General features: G+C 44.6%; 4 protein-coding genes across 9 annotated transcripts in view; 2 read left to right on the top strand and 2 right to left on the bottom strand.

The window, feature by feature from the left end:
• Window positions 1–11,533: 11,533 nt before the first annotated feature.
• LOC108609638 (isochorismatase domain-containing protein 1) lies at window positions 11,534–13,670 on the bottom strand. The gene is made up of 3 exons (XM_018001362.2): window positions 13,389–13,670; window positions 13,132–13,341; window positions 11,534–13,071 (listed from the first exon to the last, which is right to left on the bottom strand). Exons 1-3 carry the CDS (start codon window positions 13,521–13,523, stop codon window positions 12,787–12,789), a joined length of 630 nt encoding a protein of 209 aa, XP_017856851.1. The 5' UTR covers window positions 13,524–13,670; the 3' UTR covers window positions 11,534–12,786.
• A 170-nt stretch (window positions 13,671–13,840) lies between these two features.
• LOC108609082 (methylthioribose-1-phosphate isomerase) lies at window positions 13,841–17,472 on the top strand. Of its 4 annotated transcripts, none has more exons than XM_089461951.1 (7): window positions 13,842–13,983; window positions 15,208–15,326; window positions 15,395–15,553; window positions 16,131–16,366; window positions 16,422–16,648; window positions 16,712–16,875; window positions 16,938–17,472. In XM_089461951.1, the coding sequence occupies exons 3-7, from the start codon at window positions 15,422–15,424 to the stop codon at window positions 17,265–17,267; spliced, it is 1,089 nt and encodes a 362-aa protein (XP_089318077.1). In that variant the 5' UTR covers window positions 13,842–13,983; window positions 15,208–15,326; window positions 15,395–15,421; the 3' UTR covers window positions 17,268–17,472. The 4 variants fall into 4 exon arrangements, with proteins under 4 accessions (XP_017856261.1, XP_089318077.1, XP_089318075.1 ...); XM_089461949.1 differs by lacking the exon at window positions 13,842–13,983 and adding an exon at window positions 14,126–14,275; XM_018000772.2 differs by lacking the exon at window positions 15,208–15,326 and having other exon boundaries at window positions 13,841–13,983.
• Window positions 17,473–17,538: 66 nt separating this feature from the next.
• On the top strand, window positions 17,539–18,825 carry Loxl1 (Lysyl oxidase-like 1). Its single transcript, XM_018001672.2, has 2 exons — window positions 17,539–18,433; window positions 18,492–18,825. Exons 1-2 carry the CDS (start codon window positions 17,587–17,589, stop codon window positions 18,722–18,724), a joined length of 1,080 nt encoding a protein of 359 aa, XP_017857161.1. The 5' UTR covers window positions 17,539–17,586; the 3' UTR covers window positions 18,725–18,825.
• Window positions 18,826–19,037: 212 nt separating this feature from the next.
• Gprk2 (G protein-coupled receptor kinase 2) overlaps window positions 19,038–24,679 on the bottom strand; it is a 57,258-nt gene continuing 51,616 nt past the window's right edge. For 2 of the 3 annotated variants that reach the window (XM_018000157.2, XM_089461947.1), the window contains 10 exons: window positions 24,473–24,568; window positions 24,250–24,370; window positions 23,585–24,175; window positions 23,410–23,515; window positions 23,148–23,337; window positions 21,945–22,193; window positions 21,723–21,880; window positions 21,450–21,659; window positions 21,122–21,385; window positions 19,038–21,045 (listed from right to left, as the gene is read on the bottom strand). In XM_018000157.2, coding sequence (XP_017855646.1) covers window positions 20,953–21,045; window positions 21,122–21,385; window positions 21,450–21,659; window positions 21,723–21,880; window positions 21,945–22,193; window positions 23,148–23,337; window positions 23,410–23,515; window positions 23,585–24,175; window positions 24,250–24,370; window positions 24,473–24,568 — 2,078 coding nt within the window. In that variant the 3' untranslated portion in view covers window positions 19,038–20,952. The remainder of the gene's footprint in view (window positions 21,046–21,121; window positions 21,386–21,449; window positions 21,660–21,722; window positions 21,881–21,944; window positions 22,194–23,147; window positions 23,338–23,409; window positions 23,516–23,584; window positions 24,176–24,249; window positions 24,371–24,472; window positions 24,569–24,679) is intronic. The other variant, XM_089461948.1, reaches the window with a different exon arrangement.

The raw sequence follows: 24,679 nt of genomic DNA, 5'->3' as shown, positions 1-24,679 counted from the left end.
AAGCCCCTCGAGTAGATGTCAAGTGTGAAATATGCATGTAGCTAGAAAGGTATATTGATATATTCTGCTGCTTAAGCTGCTCAGCTCCGTGTCCTATTTAAGTGATTGAGTGCAAACATTCCGTCATCTTTACGACTCCCGAAGGTACTCGAGTGCGCGGTCCGTTACACTTGCATTCTTCAATTATTTGCTGAGGGCTGAAGAGTAAATAGCACGCGATATCTGAAAAGTGTTCCTCAAGTATTTGAAATGAAACTAAGCTCTCGCATCTGATTGCTTTGAATAATAAAACATATTCACATAAAGCGCATTATTTTATATTAGATTCCCAATCAAAAGACAACTTTCTTGGCATTTCTCTAGCCGTTTTCATCAAGTTTTACCTTTTACTTTTGCAGCTGTTTTGACTGCCCAAGCATCTCTGTTGTAGTCGATCCCATCAAGTTGACAAGTTCTCTCAACTCGTTTCGGACTGAATGTTTTGACAAGTTTCTCAAGCTTTTCGTAATTATGCACTTTTCGATTTTGGAAAATTCGTAGGAATCTCATTGTACGGCCCGCCTACGACTCGTGGAGTTCCCATGTGAAGCCGCTTGAAATTGTCATGTATCATCGGTCATTTGGGGAACGGCTCAATTTGAGCAATTTTCCAAATCAGAGCAACTAGTTGCAGCCACAGCAGCCACAAGCAAGAGACTCTGTCCGGCCAGTGATGCGGTGGCTATGGCTGCTGCTGCTGCTGTGGCTTTGACCCGCAACCACCCACACGTCTTGCATTATGTTACTTTAATTTGGGTAATTTGGCCGCTGCTCGACTTAAATAATTTGAAAACAAATTTCAGCGCTGTTATTCAACTGGCCCCTACCAAATTGTTTGTAATGGGCATTTAACCCCGAAAAAAGATTCTGCAATGCTTACATAAGATAGCAGTTGAGCTCTTATTGTTACTGCCATTGCTCGGACTGGTGAAAGGTGGCATGGCAAAGGTCAGACAAATATGAGAGCGCACGAGCAATGTTATTATATTTGAAAATTAGTGCATTCTTTACGATCCTCTTTTCGGCGGGAGACGAGGGCAGCCGTTGGCTGTACGACGGCCTCCCAGCTTGAAGCTCATTCGAATCGTGTTCAGCGGGCAAGTTATGTCACTAATTTGCTGACGTTGTCGTGCCTCTTGTTATTGTTGTTGCTATCGTCGTGTTGCTGTTGCTGTTGCTTTTGCTGTGCGACATATTTGCTCAGTCCGAGACTGAGAGACAGAGTCCCTGGTGCATTCAGTGGCATTGCATATGGGCAAAAATTAATGCCAAATGGCTTGTTAAAAGAAACAAGAGCAACATGAGCACAAAAGCAACATCATCACTAAATGATGATTACTACATGTTCTGCGGCAAAGCTATTTAGCTCAGTGCCAGGCGACGTAATAAACTGCAGGTACTTATTGATTTTTACTGTTACAAAAGCAAGTTGTTAACATGAAAGTCGTGTGAACAACAGGCAAAGAAACAAACAGTCTAGCAGTCCAACAGTCTAACGGACAGACATAGGCAGACTAAGTCCGGTAAAAGGCAGCAGCTACTATAAAAACAAGAAAGTATTTGGCAAGAAATGGGATGAACGATTTATAATGAGAAATAAATCTATTTAGAAGAAAGCTAAAAGTCTTAAGAGAAATTCAGAAAAGGAATCGAAGCATGTACAAAACTATTTCTTCTTCTTTGTGCCCGCATCGCCAATGGTTGAACGAGTGTATAATAAAGCTGTTTGGATTGTGTGCAACAGGTGGAAAAAATGTTACCGGCTCTATATGGTAATAATATATTTGCTTGATGATGTACCTGAATTGCAATAGTTGATTGTCTCCTCCAAGGGTAACCTCCTAGGCATCCTTTCTAACGTTTCCCCCTCTCAGACCTTCGCCAAAGATTGCTGTCATATCAACAGGCCGTCGGGTAATTAATGCGAGTTGGCCATTTCAATTAGGCGGCAACGGCGAAACGCAAAGTAAGATGGAAATATATTGAGGGCCCACTCGACTAGCAGAAACGTGGCAAGTGCCGGTGCACAGCGGGTGCAGTTACTCCAGCTGAGTCGCCTCCGCCAAAAGAGTGCCTGCGATCGGCCATATAATTGACGGAAGCTGTCGTCGCTCCGCGGTGGCCAACTGCAATTCGCTTTTATATGGCTGTCATAATATTTAACTATGATGGAACCATCAAATCGCAATTACCAAACAGTTCACGGATTGACAAACAAGAGTGCGAGCGGCTGTGCTGGGTGGACTGATGGGGCGAATTAGAAATGGAATGGCTGCAATTGCCATAAACGAATATGCTAATTTGAGTTGAATGCAATCGGCTGGAGCAATGGGCTCCAAGTGACTTAGCCGCATTCCAGCCGGCGGCCGCAACAAGCGAGCCAATTAATCGCTATCAAAATCGAAGCTTTCCACGAACTGCCAATTATTACACAATGCCAGGCGTCAAGGTGGTTGGCACTACACCACGCAGCAGCCGCAGCAGCCGCAGCAGCAACCACGATCTGACAACAACACCACCAGAGCGTTAGCAGATGGGATGAGTGCATTGCTCTCGTTTTGCATTGCCATCATTCGTTTGAATCTTTCGCTTGGCCATTTTGCCATGCAAATTGGTACGCTGTCGCTGTCAAGTTGATTTGTCATCTTTCAACTTTGACAGCACGTGAGCTGCATGTAATTGCCAATGTCAATACCAATGCCACATGTCAGTTGCCAGTTGCTAGTTGCCGATGGCGATGGCGATGACGATGGCGATGACGATGGCAATGCTAAGGGCCGGCGACAGTAGCCGTTGACAGGCATTGGCAGGCCGAGCAAATTGGCGGCACATGTTGCTGGCAACATTGTTGACGAGCCCAGTAACATGTTGCCAGCGATTGTTTACGGCCATACTATCAACTTATATTGGCAACAGGCGGCCAGCATTGGAATTGTTTTATAATTTTGTGGATCTTCTCTGCCATTCTCCCTCTCTCTCTCTCTCTTTCTTTCTCATGCTAACACTCTAATTGCCTAATTAATCGTACAACACTGCAGAGCAAACACTTGAAATGTGATTAAAGCTTCTGACCTGCCCAGATTGCCAGTTTGTTCTTAGCCAATTTAATTGGTACGATATTCGAAGTGTCCGGAGCGAAAGAGAAAACTAGAACAACAGCCAACAAGCAGATACAAAACGTGGTGGCATTTAAAAATTTAACGATTTCACACTAATGGCCACTCGATAAGGCTGCGAGCAGCACCACACCACACAAGGAACCACCGCGAGCAGCACCCGTGCTGGGGGCATTGCCAGCATCTCAAGGGCGCGCCCGTGCCGTAAGGCCTACGCAAAAAGCCAGGGATCCGAGCGCTCTAACGAACGACTATCGCAGACAACAGTCAAGTACAAGAGCCAGTCATGATCTTGATAATTGCCAAAAACGTTTGCGCTGTGCGGTCTGCGGTCGGCTGGCCTAGGCCCAGCCTATGCCACGCCCACCGCCACCACCAGCACCACCACCAACGCCAGCAACACCACCAGCAAACAGAGGAGAGCAAAGCAACAAACATGACTTTTAAGGGCCTTACATGTCGATTGGAACGATTGCCCCATGCAGCTGTGTGGCCAAAGCAAACGACTCGGAACAAATCGTGTGACGAAGCTGTAAACGATTTCGTCGTAGCTGTCGACAGCTCCGCCTCCTGCTATCCCTCATCCTGCAGCAGTTGCTAGTGCTTCGTTTTCTATGTACCATTGCCCATTGATAAGCTGAAGTACTTCGTGTAAGAATGTATGATTCGCTGAAGTTTATTGATTAGCTTAAATTGTTGAATAAATTAAAAAGATAATTATAGAAAAATAGTGATTTATGTATATATGTATATAATTATATTATTTTAAATTCTAAAATTGTAAGAAAATACCAAGATGGTAAATGATAAAATACATTTGCTTAGTTATCCAAGCAGTCCGTTTGGTTAAAATCAATCAGTTAAATGGAGAAAACCCGTTACGAAACGTGTCAAAGGTGACAGCAGCCGTATTAGAAATCAATTTGAGATGAGCTACAGCAGGTAACAGTAAACACTGAATGCCAAATGGTAGTTGGTAAATGGTAAATTGCGAGGCCTCAGAACGGAACTGCAAAACAAATCAATCTGTATGTAGTCAGCCAAGCAGCAGCAGCAGCAGCAGTAGAAGAAGAAGAACCATCTAAGAGTCCAATTCCAATTGTGATTATATTTTTAGTCGGCTGCCGGTGCTCCGACTGCACCCCGGCAGTCAATGCACTTGGACTCGGCCACCTGCTGGCCCACCAAGCCAAGCCAAGCCAAGTCAATCTCAAGCCAAGCGCGCCTCGTCGTACGGTTTGCGTAAATTGTTTTCAGTCTCCACGTTTCCATGCTTCCACTTGCCGTTTTAGTCCCCACAATCAGGCTTGTGGTCAATGCCGTTTGCTGGGTGGTGTTAATTCTTCCACAACTAATTCTTGGCATTATTCGCTGCTAGCTTGTAGTTAGCAGCCGTTGATCGCCGGCCTGACAGCCGCAGAAGTCATAACCCAGGAAGCAGCGAGTGCTGCCGCTGCAAATCAACTCGCATTAGCTGCTCATTTTGATATGTTCGGATATGTGAGCGCACACATGCGGAAGAAGTGGTCAGCGGTGGCCCAAGCATTAGGGAAAGAGACTCACCGCCTGCCTGGGAACTGGCAATCGCTGGATACCATTGGTCCATCATCAGAGACTATCTATAAGCCATAAATGTTGACAGCTGCTGGAATGATAATTGACTTCGCAATGCAAAACCACACTAAATAGCAAAGATTATTATAAAAATATATGTAATTTTGATAGAGATATAGAGCTAGCAATTAACAGTTAGGAACACATCTGCCATTGCCAGAGAAGTAGACTTAGTTACCGAAAACTATTTCAGTTCGATAGATTAGCGAAAGAAAAGACTCACAAATGCAGCTGCATAATTGACGGAGATATTGCAGTCGCTAGAGCTGGAAGAAATAAATAATACTCAAGACGAAACGGAGCAATTAAAAGGCCAATTTGCCACGCAGCCGCAGCTACAAATAACAAAGTTTATCAATCTCTGCGATGGCTCAAGAAATGTTATAAATGTGCACATGCCAAATTGTTGATGTTGATGCGGCTGTTGTTGTTGTTGGTCAACGCATGCGATTGTTATTGTTGCGGGTATTTTTGTTACTCGCGACTGTCGAGCAACGACCATAAAAACATTTATAAGCCTCATTATGAAGACTAGAATTTCTTGTCATTGAGACCAGACTTTCACAGCGTGCGCGCGCGCTCTTAGAATGCCATCGAGCGGGGAAAATCGGTGTGTGTAGGGTGGAGGGGGGACAGAGAGTAGCTAACAAAAAAGCAAACTCGGTGACCATCATCGATGTTGTTTCTGTGTTGCTTTTGCTATTGCCATTGTTGCCATAATGTAATGCTGATTTTTGGTTGTTAGAAGTGGGCTATAACGCGGCCGCCTTTGAAGTTGTTTGGCAAGTGCGTTTGTCAAGTTCGTGTCTTAAGTCTTTTGTTTGACACAGCCTCTTTTTTAGCAAGATTTAATATTTGTTCAGCATTTAGCCGCCAATTGCAAACGCACTGCCCGCAGACACCCAGTTGACCCACTGACGCATGCGGCCCTAGCTGCCAAAGAAACCACCGGCTGCGGCTGCGGTGCGCTGCCCGGCTGGCCAACTAGTTGACTAGCTGGCCGTTTAGCTGAGTGACTGACAGCCATAACACTTGGAACGAACCCAAATGTTGTCCCAAACACACACACACACACGCACACATAGAGAGAGAGACATGCTGGACACTGTTTTCTCTTTTGTTGCAAACGTTTTCATTTTCACGCTGCGTCTTTTGTTTCATTTTCATTTTCATTTGTGTTTCGGTTTCGGATTTCGGATTTCGGGTTGAGCAGTCTTCAAAGGCTGAAGCGCAGCACTTGAGCTAACGGCACTTGGTGTTTAAAACGACATGGGCAACGCAGACATAAGTTAAACCGCCATCCATATAGTTTTATATTGCGAGTGACAAATTGCAAGTGCCCTTGGGGCTGTGCTGCGAGTTTATGCTGCCTGTTCATAAATATTTGCCAACTGCTGAAACTGGCTGCAGTCCTTGGCAATCTCGAGTGCGATCTAACGCACGCTGGCAGCATTAGGTAATAAATTGGTGGTCCGCCCCGATGGCCACGAAAATTGAATTGTTTGTTGTTGGTGGCGATGCCTGCGCTGGTGGTGGCTCACGAAGCCAAGGCGAAGGCGAAGCGCGATCGGCACGCCCACATTGCGTTGGCCAGGCTCATTAGCGAATATCGTGGGACTGAACATCATTTTTGTTTTTGTTTTTGCTTTTGTTTGCCCAGCGATGAGCGCCCCGATCTAACTGAAATCTCCAACTTGCAGTCGGACTGCTGCAGCCAGCCGGCAGCCGGCAGCCGCAAGCCGCAAGCCGGCCAGCATCTGCGGCACGCAAAATAAATGAGCGCACATTAAGTTAAATGATTGCGAATATTAGAAAATATTGGCATGCCAAATGCTGGGTAGGCTTAGGCCAGCTCTAACCAGGCGCGAGCGAGGCGCAGCTGTTGCTATTTGCTACAAATAATAAATGGATCCTTGGCCTTGGCGACGGCCACGTCGTTATGTCTCATTAGCACTTGCCGGGCACTTACTTAGGTGCGCAAATTAAAATAAAGAGCAGCGCAGCAGTTGATGGAAAGCTTTGGATTCAGAGCCGGGCCAGAGCCAGCTCAGCCCAGCCCAGCGTCAGACTCAAAGAGGTTTTTGAGTCAGGCCAAAACCCGTTTCGAGTCGCTCGCCGGCAAACACAAAACAGCAAAAAATGAGCCACTCAGTGGCCACAGTTGCCTCACTCAATTGAGTGGTTTGTCTTTGCGCTCTGACTTTGCTTTACAGCCAGGAAGTTGATGCATGACCAAAAAAGCAAAATTATCTTTGAGCAATTCTGGCTGCAATTTAATGATTGCGAATTGGCCAAAACTTTTAATGAAAGTGCCTGCGCCGTTCGCAACGTTCGGGCAACGAAAGATGCTCTCGGAGACGCCTTCACTTTTTGTTTCCCTGCAAAAATTACATAGGCAGCTGTTAAGGCTGGCAATCAGCATAAGATTTCAGCATTTCACTTGTTGTTGTTGTCATGGTCGTTGTCGTTGTTGTTGCTCGAGCTGTTTTTTATTTTTCAGAATTCCCTGTTTCGGTTGTTCGCTGCGCTTTCGTGTCAACACATTTTATATGCCAGCGAAACCGGCCTGCAGCAGGCACAGCCGCCGTTGCAGCTGAAGCTGAGGCACCCGGCCAGATAATCAAAAGTCCAACTGGCAATTCGGCAACTGGCTCTGGCAGGCTATCATTCATTCATTCACTCACTCACTCACTCAGTGAGCCACTGAGCCATTGCCGTGAATTCCAAAAGCTGTGCTGAGCGTGGGCTCAATGAGGTCAGTTCGAAACTGTTTTTGGCCAATATGCTTTAGCAGTGTCTCTCTTCTATTTGGCCGGGCCATTGACTAGCAGCCAGAAGTTTCACTTTTCATATGCCATACGCCATATGCCATTTGTTACCATATGCCCAATGGCACATGCTAATGCCTAATGCCTGCCCACGACCCGGTGAACTTTTGGCTTGCCAATGACTGATATGGGTCACGGCACAGGTAGTACACAGCACGCCGTTCCCATATTTGATTGTCAAACATGGGCTACCGTTTGGCCAAATTCGCTGTAGCTACTCCCACTCCCCGCTGCCTCTGCTGGCGGCTGCTGCTGTTGTTTCTCGCTGTTGTCGTTGTTGTCGTTGTGGCCGCTTCCATTGTCCATGTCGCCGTTGTCAGTGTTGGCTGTCAATTTTGTCAGGTTGGCTGACAGGCCAACAAGCGCAGCAACTTGGCTAACTGGCAAATGCTTTTGTGCAAAATCAATGCCGCGACTGCATGCACCGCATACAAGATCAGAGCCGGGCAAGAGCAGCCACAAGGCATTGCCCACATTGCTGTTTGCTCCACAAGCAGTGCCAAATTTATGTTCCACACGCCATTAATCACGGCCCAGCGAGTGTTGGCGTTGGCATGTGCCCCTCTGCGGTCGGCTCAGCCAACAGTGGAATTTCACAAATCATAACCGCAAACAAATTTGTTTTGTTTTATAATTTTTGGCCAATCCGCTGACACATATAGCCGGCTGGCCGACAGCTCCAATGATCCAATACCCGACTACGGCTGTGGCTTCGAGACCCATTTGTGCTAGTAATTTGGGAAGTGGCTGCAAATTAACCTTAATTGATTGCATTTGACAGCAGCAGCAGCAGCAGCAGCAGCAGAGGCAGCAGAGCTAGCAGAGGCAGCATCAGCTACACGCCAGCTATTGTGGGAGCTGGTCTATAAACGAGACCAGACTCGTTTTTGGAGTCTCACATAGAGAAGCGCTCGACTCGTAATAGCGTTCATTATGTCTACAGCTGATCTGCTGTTCGACTGTACGGGAATAATGCAAACATTATCATTAGCCCGTTTCTATTCTTCAGTCTGAAAAGTGAATCCATTTGGCTTCGTTGTGTTTGTGTGGGTCTGGCAGGGTCTATCGATTGACCTGCTGAAAATCTCGGGGCACACAACTTCACTTTCTATTTATTTACTTAATGCCGGCCTAAGCGGCGGCCTCTTTTGTGCACAAAGTGCACAAATCACTTCGATTTAATAACTATAATCGTTTGAGGGGGCTCAGCTCCACAAGGTGTTTATGGCGAATCGTGACAAAATGCTTTGACTCACTGACAAATTGGTGCAATGAGCCTGTCGGCGAAACAGCAAACGTTCCCTGATTGAGCATCCCAGGCCTTTTGACATTTTGCCAAGTGGATTTCGCTAAGCAGATTCAAATGGGTTGGGCGAAGAAAGCTGTCTACCTGGGCCGTAAATTAGTCAAAGGGAAATTTTATCAAGTGAGAAGAACTCAGTTGAAATCATTGTTAAAGTGTTTGTATAATATGTTTGTTGCTTTGTTTCCTCACAAGCTGCTGTAACTATGTACGATTGACTTCTGTCAGCTGAGCATAACTCATAACAAAATATGGGTTTGTGGAACAAAGTCCAATTGGTATGCGGGATTGGAGCATCAGCAATGTAATAAAATTTAGCCATTATTGGCATACAGGATGTGCAGAGAAAAAAGTCCCACATATAAAGTATGAAATGCTGAATATCTTGGCAATGGCTTCTAGTTGCATATCTCCTGTTGATATGCAAATAAACGTAGAAAGTAAACGTAGCAATGCATGATGCATATTTAATTTGCGTAGCTAGGCTAGGCGCCCACCTCGCAGCACCCGCAAAGGCGGCATCAGTCGCTGCACTCCAGTCAAGCTCTACCCAAGATGGCATAAATTTCGAACTGAACAAGTGAAATTGACCAAATTTGGCAACTGTAACTGCATAAACTGCAAGTCAAATGGGACTCAAGTCACTTTGATGTGTCCAACAAAGGCCAAAACCGCAAAGGAGATGAAGACGACGACGACGACGGCGACAGAGATAAAGCACGCAAATGTGTTGAAGTTGGCCAACATTTTGGCCAATTGCCCATATAAATGCTACAACAGCGAGTTTTCAGCATAAATTTGTAAATCTTTCTGGATTTTTTTCTATCTGTTTTACTTTCGGCGTTTTCTTTATATTTTGTTTTGGTTTTTTTTTTTTTTTTTTTTTTTTTTTTTTTTTTTTTGTTATTTGTTTTTATGCAAGCAAGTCGACGCATTTACGGCAACTTGTCGCAACCAAAATACAATTTTAAGCAAATTAGTTACATATGTAAATACATCAAGAAACGCATGTACGCCTTTCACAAACTGCTTTGGCTATTGCGAGTGGCCCGCTGGGATAAGACTGGCGCTGGAATTGCGGTGAAAACATTTGAGGCTCTGCTGTAAGCATGCACTTCATATCTTTACTCGATCTAGTTGCTTGATAGTCAAGTCTGATAGGCAACAAGCATATTCAGATTCCTTATCTCAAGTCAGCTTTGCACTTTTTTCTTTTGATAACATTTCAACTAGGAACATGCATAGTTGCAATGCCTATTCCCACTTGCACATTCATTGCATATCATACTTTACACTCATACCCACTTTCTATACCACTGAAACCACCAAGAGATTCTGTTGCATATGGAATCTTTAGTGTTCAATTCAAACGAGTTTGAGCTGCATTCCAATGATCACAGTTTGAGTATTTGGTGTAAACAGCAACACTTCCACCTGCAAGCTTTCAGATTCATTAAGAAGTTCACACTCTTAAGTTTGGCTTTCCACAGATCTAGTTCCTACATATTTCTCCGACTATTTAATATTAAATGTACACTAAACTAGTTTCTAAATTTGCATCGCTAAAGACTGTAAGGCACATTGTCCTAGAACTTGACATTTGCTCTTAGCTGCATGACATGGAAATTCTCATATCCTGGCTAATAGTCTAACTGTACTTATGGTTTCATGTCTCTGGCTGCTTACCGACCACTTAGCGTGGCCCAGAGCCGTAACTCTAACTTAATTATAATACTGTAGCACACTCGTATACAAACATTCACACACCCAAAGAACGCCCCAAATGCCGTGGGGCAGCCGCACGATTGAAGCGAGCCCCTTCTGAATGCTGTAAATAACTAATATGCTAATTAGACGGTGCTCCTAAGTAGTACTCGCTGTACGCTGCACTGATACAGATCTCACTGTCCTCCCTCTCTCTCTCTCTCCTACCTCAGCGGCCCACTAATTGTTGGTCAATGGTCGGCGGCCGCGTGCATTTTACTGGGTTAACAGGTGACTCGGAAAGAGTTCACTTCACTTCTAGAGAGAGAGAGAGAGAGAGAGAGAGAGAGAGAGAGAGAGAGAAAGAGAGAGACAGCAAAAATTCCCTATGGCCGCTAGACTCAAATGCAACCACGCCCACTAGCAGGCGGTGCCAAAGAACCGAAATGTTTGAGGTGCATAATTAGCATAAAATTATTGAACTAATTGCTGCATATGAATTGCTTAACTACTAAATTACTAAAGAGCTTTGGATGCCTGCCCAGTGTGGGAAATGCAAATGATCCTCATCTAGACTAATATTTCATTAGTTGTAGCGGCTGCTGCTGCTGTTGTTCTTCTTCTAGTTGCTGTTGTTGTTGTTGTTGTTGCTGCTGCTGTTATCTCATTACACAGACAAAGCGACCCTCGGGGCAATATTTGGCTAATTTGGGCAAGAGGCAGCAACATCTCCATAAATTATGCAACTCCTGCCACAGCCGAGGCAACGGCTCTTTGAAGCGCCGCTCGAGATTCTCACATTTGTCAACACTCGCCGGCCACATTCTGGCGGCAAATGCGGTGGCATGCAACATGGCCAGCTAAAGGGTATTGCAGGTACTGTTATAGGGCGGACGGGTACTTGGCAGACAAAACGTAACGTGATCGTATTATATTATAATTATATATATTTAATTATAGTATTTTAACATGATTTCTCATCGCAATCTTCAACTCTATATTTTTAATTATGTTATTTCATAAATTAAATAATCGAAATAAGCGTATAGCTACCTCGGTGAGCTTGGCTTGAAATTTGTTTACAGTTCGCTCTAGCTCAGTTGCAGTTGCAGTTGCAGCTGATGTTGCCACTTGCCACTTGTCGGCAAGCAGACACATAAATCCCAGGCCGTCGAGCTGCGATGAGCTGCAGATCTGAGGCCTGCCTGATCGCCTGTTCATTTGCACACGGTTGGGCAATTTCACAGATTTATCATTTTTATCGTTTTGCTCAGCCAAAATTTATTAATATGCCACGCTGGCGAACCGGTCTGGCGCACCTCGGCCCGGAAATTTATGGCCGCTGGCTGCGTCAGCGATTCGCAACAGGCTGCAGCCTGCAGTCAGCTGGCCGCTGGCAGCTAGCAGCTGGAGCTGGAGCTGGCCAACTTTTACGCATGTTACCGTTGCACTGTCGCTTGCCGTTCTTGCAGCTGCTCACACGTCGCGCCGCTGGCTGAGCTGCAGCTTAATATTTTGTTGGGATTAGATAAGCGAGCTGGTGCATAATTGGCCAGATCTTTGGGCATGCTGTTTGCATATCGCGTGCCATCATGCCGTAGCCATCAGTTTCACTTGCGATCCAATCGAGCTGGCACTCAGCTGGCAGGGCTTAGACAAATAAATTGCCAACAGACCGGAGGGGGCTAGCCAACTATCCTGGATAGCTAGCCAGCTATCTGGCTGCCTGGCATGCAGATGAGATTGTGATCTTGGCCTGTTATGAGTCAATCAGACGCCTGCTACATTGTCACCATCACCTAGCGGTTGCCGTAGGCGCGTAGGCAAGCAACATACGGAGGTTGTTGCGATTGCATCATGAAATTTAACTGCCTTGGAATAGTCGTACAAGGGGCGCTCAAAAGTCTTCGCATAAATTGGCAGCAAGGAGGCTTGGCGTCAATGCAAGCTACTGCTGCTGCTGCTGTTGCGGCTGGCTGGCCGCCTGGCTGGCTTATAAGGCGCCGCTGAGGTAACGCTCCATTCAGCTGTCCGCTGGGCAAAATGTTTATGAGATGACGATGCTGGCCGGAGGACAGGCAGGCCCTATCTCTGCTCAATTCTTTCATAATTTCTATGAGCTACACAAAAAGACTACCTTAATGGTAAATGAATAGACATCTAAAGCCGCCGCCTGCCCATATCATTTCTTGTCCTTGGCACTCGTTGTGGGTAGCCCAAGCTTCAAGTCGGCTGATACTTTCTTTACGAGCGACGCTATCTCCTTGAAGGACTTGTGGTTCTTATCGGACAACAGATTGAAGATCACGCTCTCCGTGCTGGATATTATGCAACCAATGTGACGCAGTCGCCCTAGTGCCAAGTCCCGATCCTGGTTGAGACGCGATGCACAGCAGTCAGCGACCAGCCACACATCTATTCCGTTATTGACGAGGTCAAAGGCCGTTTGCTCTACGCACACATGCGTCTGTCGGAGCATTCAAAATGTTAAACGGAAATACATTATATTCGAATATGAAAACCTTGCCTCAATGCCAAAGAGCACCGCCGTCTTGGGCTTATCGCTAAAAAGATTCTTCATCATATTTTCAACTTCCGGCACAATCATGCTGAATTTTGTCTTTGGCACGATGGCACAGGCATGTTTCACATCCAGTTCGCTAACTGTGCTGCCCAGTCTTTCGGGATATTGCTCTGTAACCACTAATGGAACATTCAACACCTTACCAGCTTCTATCTAAAACTTAAGCTATTTTCTATTTAGGATAAATAAGTAAAACTTACCAATTTTTTAGAATTTTCTATTACCGCCCCGATCAAGGGAATAGCGGGTTTGAACTTTTCTTGTATGTCGCACAACATGAACAACGTCTTGTTTGATTTGAGGCGGTAAAGTGATTGTCTCATACGGCTGACCATATTTCTTCCAAAATTGATTAGTTAAATTTTGAATTTTTGAAGGAATTATTGAATTCCCGCAAAGCTGTCGCCCTCTGTTGGTAGTCGTAAGAACTTCGTATCACAATATGAATGCAATTCAAATTATCGATATCGATACCGCTGTTAATATGATTGTGGAAAAACGCGCTCTGTTAACCTAATGTTACGTGTTAAAATACAATTTCTATAAGCTTTGTCATATTTTCGCAGCAACAAGTGTCGTGCATCAAGAAATTAATTTATCGGTTATAAAAGTGATGCACAAAACATAAATTAATAATTATAATTCACGGTTAGGATCGAAGCCGACTGGAATGCTGAAAAAAAAAAAAAACAAATTAATACAAATTTATAAATATTGTAAAAGTTCCTGTTAGCCAAAACCATTGATGAATTCTATATAAGACTTGTTCCAAGATTTGGAAACGTAAACAAAATAGTAAGTAAAAGCACTAGTGGTAAAAGTAAAGCCGGCTGTTTCATAACATTTCTTACAATTTGTAATATTGGCTTGGCAAATAAGGCATTTATCGAGCTGCCGCCCATCAGATGTTTGCTATCGAAAACTTAACATTCTTGGGCAGCAGGCCACACTGTTTTCTTTTAAACTGGTCATACAGTCTGCTACCTCGCCTATGCTTTGTTTACCTTTTTCTGTTTACATATTAAAATTAAAAAAAAATTTTATTACATCTAGTGTTCGATTTTCCATTCAAAATTCTGTAAAATAGGCAAGTGTAAAAGAGAGTGGCAATGTATTTATTGTAGTGTTAAGTAATGCTTTGATAAAGGTCGTGCTGCTGAGCATTGACTTGGTCGCAACCACCAGTTGCATGCCGCTAATATGCATGCAATTGTGTGCAGATGCATGTGTGTGTGCGTGTGTTTATTTGTGTATGCATCATTTTTGTCGAAACACCAATTTGGCATCGAACCAGCGCCAATTTCTTAGTTGACAGTTACAGCGCGCACAACTAATTGCAGGCGCATAAATTACGCTTCTCTGAGAATTATCAAGGCGTTCAAATTACAAACAGATACACATACATATACGCATATATAAATATTTGTGTGTATGCATGTGTTTGGCAGGGTTATTTCACTTTCGAGATAAGCGTCGCTGTACGATTTGCTGTCTGCTGTCATATAAAAGCAAAAATATCAAATGCTCGACAACGTGCTGACGGCTAAAGCAACGCCGGCGTCAACAGCAACGCCAGCGTCGGTGTCAACGTCGGCGTCGGCATCAGCTTTGCCGTCAACGCTGCCAACGCCTTTATCAATTTGCAACGGATACGCAAGTTGAACAAGTTGAATTAATCGCTTAGCCATCGCGATGAGCTCTAGACGATAGACCCTAGACTCGAGACTAGCACACAATCCCAGCACTCTCACAATTAGCCTCTCTCACTCACTCTTACTCTGCCTCCCATTACTCTCCCATCCCCCATCTCCCCTCAGCCAGCTAATTGCGCCGCCCTCTCTCTCTCTTTGCCAAACTGTTTTCGAATTGGTCTCGGTCCATTCGCATCGCAATCGTTCAGTAGCTAAGGGAAGCATTTGCCTGTCAGACGTTGTCTGAATCTGCCCCAGCAATTTTCGACTGTCCTAGAATTGGCGTTGGCGTTTCATTTGATTAATATTGATCAATTGATAAATACAGACATACAGACGCACATACACACGTTCAGTTGCGCCCTGGTCATAAATTCTGACATAAATGCTGTTGCTCTGACGCCCGCTGAATAGGAATTGAAGCAGCCGCCACTTCCCGCTGAATTGGTTTGTTTGCGTTGGCCTTCAAGCCATTAAAGCTTTGCTAATATTTTGTCTTCTAATGTCTGTTGCAGTTAGTCGTATAGTACAAATTGTATAGGATGAGCCTACAATCCATAAAATATCAGCGCGGGAGCCTGGAGATACTCGATCAGCTGCTTCTGCCCGTCGTCTCCAAGTATCTGCCGGTGCGTGGCGTCGAGGATGGCTGGAAGGTGATCAACAAGATGCAGGTGAGCACCAATAATCATCTAGTCGATTCGCACTCAACCGAATGAAATTCCTCTTGAATTATGTTCAAATAGCCATTTGTCCGCTCTATAAATACCGCAATTAAAGGTTTCTTTTAGATCATTTAAATAAATCTTGAAGATTGCTGCCAAGCATCAAAACGCTTGCACACATCATCATCAAAATTAATTGCATCTTGCCCAACAGCAAATTGTTTGCGGATTTCTCATTTAAATGGGGTGCCCTCTACATATTACCAAGACGGAATATTGAGAAGCATACGCTGGGCCGCATTTTTATTTTTATTTATTATAATTTTAGTAAAACAAATAAAATCAGCGAGAGGGAGAGACTTCTTTGCATTTGCTTACTGTTGCCTGTGTAAAAAGAGCACGTATGCGGCCCATCACGTGGACTCCGAGTCGCATTATATAATGTGACTATAAAGAGTTTATGGCCAGATAAGAGCGTTGACACAACAGCAGCAGCAGCAGCAGATGATACCAAATACATTCCGCATTCGTACCCTCTCAGTAATTGTCTGCGTCTCCGTTTCTGTTTTGTTTACGATCTTTGTAGGTGCGGGGCGCTCCGGCTATTGCCATTGTGGGCTGCCTGTCGCTGGCCGTTGAAATCTATCCAGAAGTGTTTAGTAGCAAAAAATCGCTGCGTCAGGAAATCGAAGGTAAGCTTAACTATTTGGTTTCCGCACGGCCCACAGCTGTCAACATGAAAATTTCCGCCGACGAGCTAATCACGCTAGCCAACGAGCTCACCAAGGATGATGCCATAACGGTGGAAGAGATGAAGCAACGGTAAATCCTAAGACAAATAGTCAAGAGCATACAAGTTACAAAAATGTTATTCCAGATTCCTGAAAGCCACCGAGGCCATGCTGGAAAAAGACATTGCCGATAACCGTGCGATTGGCGCTAATGGAGCTAAGGCCATACTGGAGCATGTGGCAGAGGCGACGGGAGTGGCTACAGCTGGTCCTGTGCGTGTGTTGACGCACTGCAACACGGGGTCTCTGGCGACAGCAGGTTATGGCACAGCGCTGGGCGTCGTGCGGAACCTAAGCGAGCTAGGCAAACTAGGTAAGCGACAGCTTCAGTCCAAACAAGGCAGCTTCTAATTAACGAGCAACTACAACTCTGCAGAGCATGTTTACTGCACGGAGACGCGACCGTATAACCAGGGCGCACGCTTGACCGCTTATGAGCTGGTGCACGAGAAGCTACCCGCCACTCTGGTGCTGGACAGCATGGTAGCGGCGTTGCTGCGAGTGAAGAATGTTGCAGCAGTTGTCGTGGGCGCGGATCGGGTGAGTTACTCAAGCCGTCGAATAAGCTTGGCCATCTAATCAGTGTCTTTTATCTCATCCAGGTGGCTGCCAATGGAGATACGGCCAATAAAATTGGCACCTATCAAATAGCAGTGGTGGCCAAGCATCATGGCGTGCCGTTCTATGTGGCTGCACCGCTGACCTCCATCGATCTGCAGATACCCAGCGGTGATCATATCATAATCGAGGTGCGGCCCGACCGCGAAATGACACATGTGGGCGAGCATCGGATTGCGGCGCCGGGCATTAATTGCTGGAACCCCGCCTTTGATGTGACGCCCGCTTCCCTCATCACTGGCATCATCACGGAGCATGGCGTCTTTAAGCCAGAGGCGCTCAAAGTGGAGATCACCAAGCTGCTTGAGTTATAACAGCCGCACAATCTGTTGTTTCTGTTGTTAATATTTACGTTAAACGAATGCACTCCAGTTGCAAAGAGCACCGCACAGACAGTCAGAGCCACACGGAACCACATGCAAACGAGGAGGCAGCCAGCCGGCTTTTTTATATGTAAATCGGCGCTGAACGAAAATATACAATGCACATTATATTTACACAACTAGGCTGCAGAATTAAGACAGATGTTTCACTTGTTAAGTTTTGATTCTTAAATAGTATAGTCTTTGTCTGGAGTGGTTTAAAACCTCTCCGCAGTTTGAGAATACCGCAGTAGATGTTAACCAACGGAGAATGGAGTCACACATAGCATCGCTTCTGTTGTTGTTGCTCGGCTTGGGGTTGTGCACCTGCGAGCTGAATATCTATAACAATTTTCGCAATATGCAAGTGCGCCTGGCCAGTTCGACTGCCCCAGCTCTAAATGCCAACCAGCCATTGCGCGAGGGCCGCGTGGAGATCAGTTTTGACAATGGCGTCAGTTGGGGCACCATTTGCAGCACGCATTGGACACTCCGCGAGGGCAATGTCGTGTGCCGGCAGCTAGGCTTGGGTTACGCTTCCATGGCGATTTCCAGTACGAAGCATGGCAGTAGTCATACGAATCCTTGGGGCCTGGTGGGTACGCGATGTCGAGGCACTGAGCGAAAGTTATTGGAATGCAGCCGAGAACCGACATATCCGGCCGTGTGCGATGCCCAGAATCGTAATGTCAGCACAGTGGCCTGTGTGAGCAAATCGGCAGATCTGGAGCTTGGTGTTTCGGACATCGAGATAAGTGCGTACCTGGCATTGGTCCCCATGACTCAGTTGACCTGTGCCATGGAGGAGAACTGTGTGTCGAAGGATGCGTATGTGATACGCAGGACAAATCCGAGCGCCATCCGCAAGCTGCTGCGCTTCTCAGTCAAGGCTTCCAATGTGGGCAATGCCGACGTTAGTCCCTATGCCAACTACAAGGACTGGGAGTGGCATCAGTGCCACATGCACTACCACAGCATGAATGTCTTTGCCACATTCGACGTGTACGACAATCGGTACAAAAAGGTGGCCCAGGGCCACAAGGCCTCCTTCTGTCTAATGGACTCTGAATGCAATTTAGGCGTGGCCCCTAAGTACACGTGTGGCAATACCACGCAAGGTAAGTTTTCAACTGATCCCTATTCACAAGAGCTATGCTTACGCTAAAACATTGATAGGGATTACCGCTGGCTGCTCGGACGTGTACAGCCATGTCCTAGATTGCCAGTGGGTGGATGTGACCACGGTGCCCGTCAACAAAAAATATATTTTGCGCGTCGAGCTTAATCCCGAGTACGTTCTGGGCGAGATGTCCTTCGAGAATAATGGCGCCGAGTGTGAGCTGGATTATACGGGCGAAATCCTAACCACAAGGGTCACCAGATGCAAGCGGAAGCCGTTGCTTATATGAAAAAAGTTAATGTATAAAAAATAATATAATATAATTGATAATATAATTGAATAATTGAATTTAATAAAAAATTAAAATGAATTTAATAATATAAATAATAAGCCCACTCTCGTCATAAATTGATTGCTGCAGGCATATTAAATGATTCGACCCGTTTGTTACTCACTTCATTAATCATATAATAATTATGAGTAAACTTTAAGAAATCCAGCTTTGAGTAAGTGCGTTACTTCATTATAATGACAGGTCACCCATATAATCGCAATGCCAATATAATCAATAATGTTGAACTTACAAATAAAAGAACAATTGGTTATTGTTGTAGTTAAATACGTTTATTGTTTTTTTTTTTTTTTTGTTTCTTTTCTTTGTTGAATGTTGGTTTTGTTTCGCATTTAATAGCTCTTACACAGTAGACTATGTTTGTATATCTGGTATTTATTATTATGATCTATAAATATGCCTTTAATTACTATAGATAAATATTTCGGCGCTTGCTTTGATTCCTTTGTGCTAAAATTCAATTATGCTTTTTTCGAGCTTGTGGCGTTTATATTGTTTGACATTTTTTTGTTTGTTTTGTTTTGGGTTGTGCTTCATTCAATGTAATATTTATGTAAATTGTTGATTCTTGTCCTTTTTGTTTTTCATTTATTAATCTTCTTTGTTGCCATTGTATACCCTAATTTTAGCTAATTGTGCCAAAAATGAATTGAATTGCAACTAAATGTGTTTGTCTCGAATTGAAGCTGCAATCGTGTACGATTTGCATTTAATGAGTAACATAATAAATTCTCCTTTATTTTTAATTGTTTGTTGCTAATTACAAAAATGCCTACACTACACATTTATACACAGAACTCTTAAACACTATCCGACGTCTCAATTAGCAATTAGCTGGCATCGTTTGCAGCATGCAAAATTGCATTATGTATACATACACACACACAGGCACACGCACACATACGGCCTCCTGCTCGAGCATAGGCTGTGGCATGTATGCAACATTATTGCATGACAAAACAACAAATATCAATAATCACGTTCGCAAAATCCTAATGAACAAATTGCAGTCAACTTAAACTTAGGCAACAGAATTGTTTGAAGAGCATTGAAAAGCGTAGGAAAAGTGTGCGGCAATTATAAAAAATTGTATATGTATATGTATGTGAATAAATGTACATTCATTTATGTAAGCATTTACATGAATATATATAAATATATACATATATGCATGTATACATATATTTAAATATATGTATGTTACATATATGTAGAGTTGTATGTACTTATTTATGTTAAGTATATCAATAAAAATGCATTAAAGTTGTTCGAGTATTTATGTCATTTGCTTAACACGCTAACTAAAACACCTGACGCATTAGCCCCCCTGACCGCCCGCCTCTGCTCCCCCACACGTTGCAATAACACGTTGAGCACAAAAACTACTTTACAAATATTACATTCGTCACTCTGGCATTGCCTCTAGATTGCCCTCTAAAGAGAAATGTGTGTACGTGTCTGGGTGTGTATGCGTGTGTGTGTGTGTATAAATTTATGTTAAATATATGTAGTTTCTGTATACATATCTAAACAGCATACATATGTCTGTGTCTGCGTGTCTGTGTGTGTTTTAAGTAACATTACTTTAGGTGCTATGACAAACTGACGGCCAATTTGGCTTGCGCTTTTCATTATGTATTTATTTTTGTTTTTATGTTGTTTAGTTTAGTTTTGTTTTTAGTTTTCGCTTTGTAGCCTTTAAATTACCATAAAAACGTACTTGTTTAATAAGTAGCTATGGTATAGTATGCTGTGGTATGTGTTCTACTACCATTGATTAAGTAACCACCTAACGTGCCTTTCTCTCAGTGTACTCGCCAGTTGGGTGAGTCTGTATCGCTTGTGAAAGCATTAATAAATTAATTTTTGCATGCTTTTCGGATCCCTTCTATCCTTGCTTGCTTCCATACTTAATCATCACATATATATATATATACATATACATATACATATAAATTAAAAAATGTTCGCCCTTGTGATTCTTATTGTTATGGTGGCTGTTGTTCGTGTTTTGCAATGAGTTTCAGTTGTGCTGCGCTCTCTGCGCTTCGCTCCTAATGGGGGTTTTGATTGGTTTTGGGGTTGGATGTTAATTGTGCGCGTGGGGGTCACAATTCGTTCTATGTGTGTACGTTAGGCGTTTGGGCTTTAACTAATCTATGCTATCAGCTCTCGACCGTCGTGGATGACACGCTGTGACTAGTGGTTAGCAGGTGCTCAGGAATGGGTATGGGTTGAGTGCGAGCCGGCTGCTTCTTCTGCAAATAAGGAAAGACAGAACGAAACGTCAGTTATTCTAAAAGAAAACACGGAGTGTGCTTAATCATTTATTACCTTGCGCCTGAATGGAAAGCAGCCTGCCTTGTCCGGTTCCGGTACGGCATTGATCAACAAGTCGGGCGTGGGACTCTCGTCGGGACCGAAGACGTTCAGCTCGCGAAAGCATTCGGTCTCCATCATTTCATTTTGCCATGAAATGGATACAGAGCCCGTATTGAATTTCGTATAAAAATTCGTATCGGACTCGTCGATATTGACGCCCTTCACAGTGGAGAACTGTTCAATATCGAGCACATCTTTGGCGTAAACGGCGTGCGGCTGTTGGTGGCATGAAATAATGTTTAGGTGGCGCGGTATTGATTTGGCTCGACGTATTACTTACGTCTGGCACGAAGGGCGGCTCCAGCATGCCCGCCTCCAAGCGTCGCCAATTCAGCTGTGTCGAGTGGAAAAACGGATGCGCCATCACATCCTGGGCGCCCATTCGCCCATTGCGGCAGCCCAAGCGTTGCTTTATCGATTTAGCTAACAGCTGTTGGCACATTGATTTGGCTTCATCATTAAACTTGCTCGAATACTTTTCGGCATCCTCCTGCAAATGAATAATTGATTTAATATTATTGACTCTTGTCTTGCCTAGCGACTTGTAACGGACCTTAACACGTCTATCCACCTCCTCGCGCTTCACTTTCTCCTTGCGCATGCGAAACGGCGCCTGACCCTCGATCATTTCATACAGCAGGCATCCAAAACTGAACCAATCCGGCGAGAAGGCGTACTTCTCATTGTCTATAACTTCCGGCGCCATGTAGCCTGTTTGATTGATATATTTATGAATGCTTAAATTCTTCTTTTTAATTGGTGCACTGTTTCTTACCCACTGTGCCGACTCGTCCGCGCACCATCTCCCCCTCGGGAATCTCCACAGCCAGGCCTAGATCAGAGATGCGCACATGCCCGTGATCATCTAACAGTATGTTCTCCGGCTTGCAATCCCTGTAAACAATGCCCTGCTTGTGCAGATGCTGCAGTCCACAAGCCACCTCCGCTGCATAGAATCGGGCACGCTCTAGCTCGAACCCAGGCTCCCCGCCCATGTTGTAAATATGAAACTTTAAATCGCCGCCTGCAAGAAAAAAAGAACGAATTAAAAATCGTTTTGGATGAACTGATAATGAAAAGAAAATAACGGTTGTTTTTTTTTTTTTTTTATCGCACAAGAAGTCAACAGATTAAATTTAGGGCAGCAATGTCAGCTCACATGGGACAAGTTCGTGCCGACTTTGTCAATCATGTTAAATTATCCAGTGAATTTCGAAATGGAATTTCGTTGACCTTCTTTACGCATCAATTTTTTTTTAATATGACCCGACCCTTGGAACCAGGAAGCGATCTAATTATGTATATCGCGCTGCCTAGGGCTATCAAAATGCTGAGCCTGCTTGCTTTGTTCCAATTTAATTCAATTTTCGGCTGAATGGCGACATCGATTGGCAATCGGATGAGCGAGGAACAAAAAGGATGTTGGAATTTAATTAAAATGAGAAACGGAGCAATGCAAAAGGCGAGAATTACACATTCACTCACACACACATTCACATTCACACACATTCACATTTCATTCGCCATCACTTTTATGAATGCATCCAAATGAAAACTGATGTCTGCCTGTTAGGCATAATGACCACGCTAACCAGTCTCTCTATCTCTCTCTCTCTCTCTCTCGCTCTCTGTGTGTGTGTGTGTGTGTCTGTCTGTCTGTATGCTTCCGGCACTGTAAACCCAATTAGCTTGGCACTGGATTAAAATCGTCGGTGCAAAAGCCAGCTGCTGGCCAACATATGATCTGAAATAGGAGAGCTCCATTGTGCCAATATAAGCTAGAGTCCTTGGAGTGGCCAGCGAGAGCTGAGTTCTTATCTGCAGAGCCAATGGGCACATGGATGACATCCAATGTCAATTCTATTCATGACTGTGTTCTTTCAATCGAACGTGCCATTGTTTAGAGCCTGCGCTTCAAATCCACCGGCTGCATTTGACTTTATTCACTATGGGGCTGCTCTAACTGGATAATACGTACCGTTCATTATAGTCAGGACCAGACAGAGCGCGTCCTTTGTCTCGTATGCGTAGGCCAGATTGACAACAAATGGTGAGTTGATTTTTTGCAGTATTTGCTTCTCAATGAGCACCATGGACTCGCCCTTACGCTTTTTTATGCGTTTTTTCTCCAGCTTTTTGCACGCGTACATTTTGCCAGTGGCGCGCACCTGCGAGCGACAGCAGAGGATGACGCGTTAATGGACACGTGTGTATGCGCTGTTATCCAATTGTCCACTTACCTGACAGGCACAGACCTCGCCGAATCCGCCCTTGCCCAGCACGCGGTACATGCGAAAGGTTTTATATGTGATGGGCTGCGCCTCGAGCCACTTCCACTGTAGATATCTGCAATGGTATTTGTGTGTTAATCAAATGATTCTAATTTCGCCTTCATGGACGGCATGCAGAACGCACCGGTGAAAATACATAGAGTTCTCGAACTCGCGGAAGGGCTCACCAGCCAGAAAGGCCTTCACCGCCTTCACGCACTGGGCAAAGATATCCTTGCCGCCGCTGTTTAGCTTGCTGCGAACTTGTGCAATGAGATCATCGTTGAGCACATCGAGAACCAGTTCGTCGGACGGCGAGCCCGAACCGGCAGCTGATGCAGCGCCGCCGCCCTTTTTCGCATCCTGGCTGCCCTCGCATTCAACGCCCTCGTCGCCATCGTTCTCCACGTCGCCATCACCGCCATTCAGCGCCAGCGCCGCATCCTCGCCGTTGTGATTGTGGGTGTCGTGCTGCAGCTTCGTGTGGTTGGTGTTGTTGATGTTGTTGCAGTTGTTGGCGGTGGTATTGTTACAATGTTCAGTCTCAGCTGTTTCAGTTGCATTGGCTATGCTGCTGTTCAGCAGCAGCTCCTCGCGCGTCTCCAGATCCAGGCCATCGCCCTCGCCGTCACCGCTGCCGCCGTTTCGCAGCTCCGCCTGTGGCTCAATGTTCAAAAAGCGCCGCCCAATGTCATGTCCTATGAATATGCGATTCACAATGAACTCGATTTCGTATCTGCGAATGCCGCAAGGATTTCAATTAATAACCAACTCTGCCTCTGCCCCCCTCTATTCCCGCCTGTCACTTACTTCACTACCTGATCCAAGAAGCTGATGTAGCGAAAGTAAACGGGCCGCTTGTTCTCGCAGAACTGACGAAAGAGCTCACGACCAATCGGCTGTTGGTCTATCACGTAGCCATAGCTTATGTCTGTGTGCGTGTGTGTGTGTGTGTTTCGATAAGCGATAAGCAAATAAACAATATTAATATTCAACGCGTTTTTATATTTTTATTTTTCCATTCGTCACTCACCTAATTTGTCTTTCAGGTGGATGCACTGCGATATGTGTGGAAATTGTAATATTTTTCGCCATTTTTTACTTTTTCCCTTGTTACTGTCAGAACCACCTAAAAAAAGAGAAAATAAATGACAATTTAGCTAATATGAATTTCAAATAATAATATGCATTTCATATGCTATGAGTGTAAATTCACAAAGGATATTCGGCTCGTTGGTTT

This window comes from Drosophila arizonae, chromosome 2, assembly GCF_054131065.1.
Source record: "Drosophila arizonae isolate 15081-1271.41 chromosome 2, UAZ_ARI_1.0, whole genome shotgun sequence".
NCBI lineage: Eukaryota > Metazoa > Arthropoda > Insecta > Diptera > Drosophilidae > Drosophila > Drosophila arizonae.
Note: the sequence above shows the minus strand (reverse complement) of the source record. Positions and strands in the feature narration are given on the sequence as shown.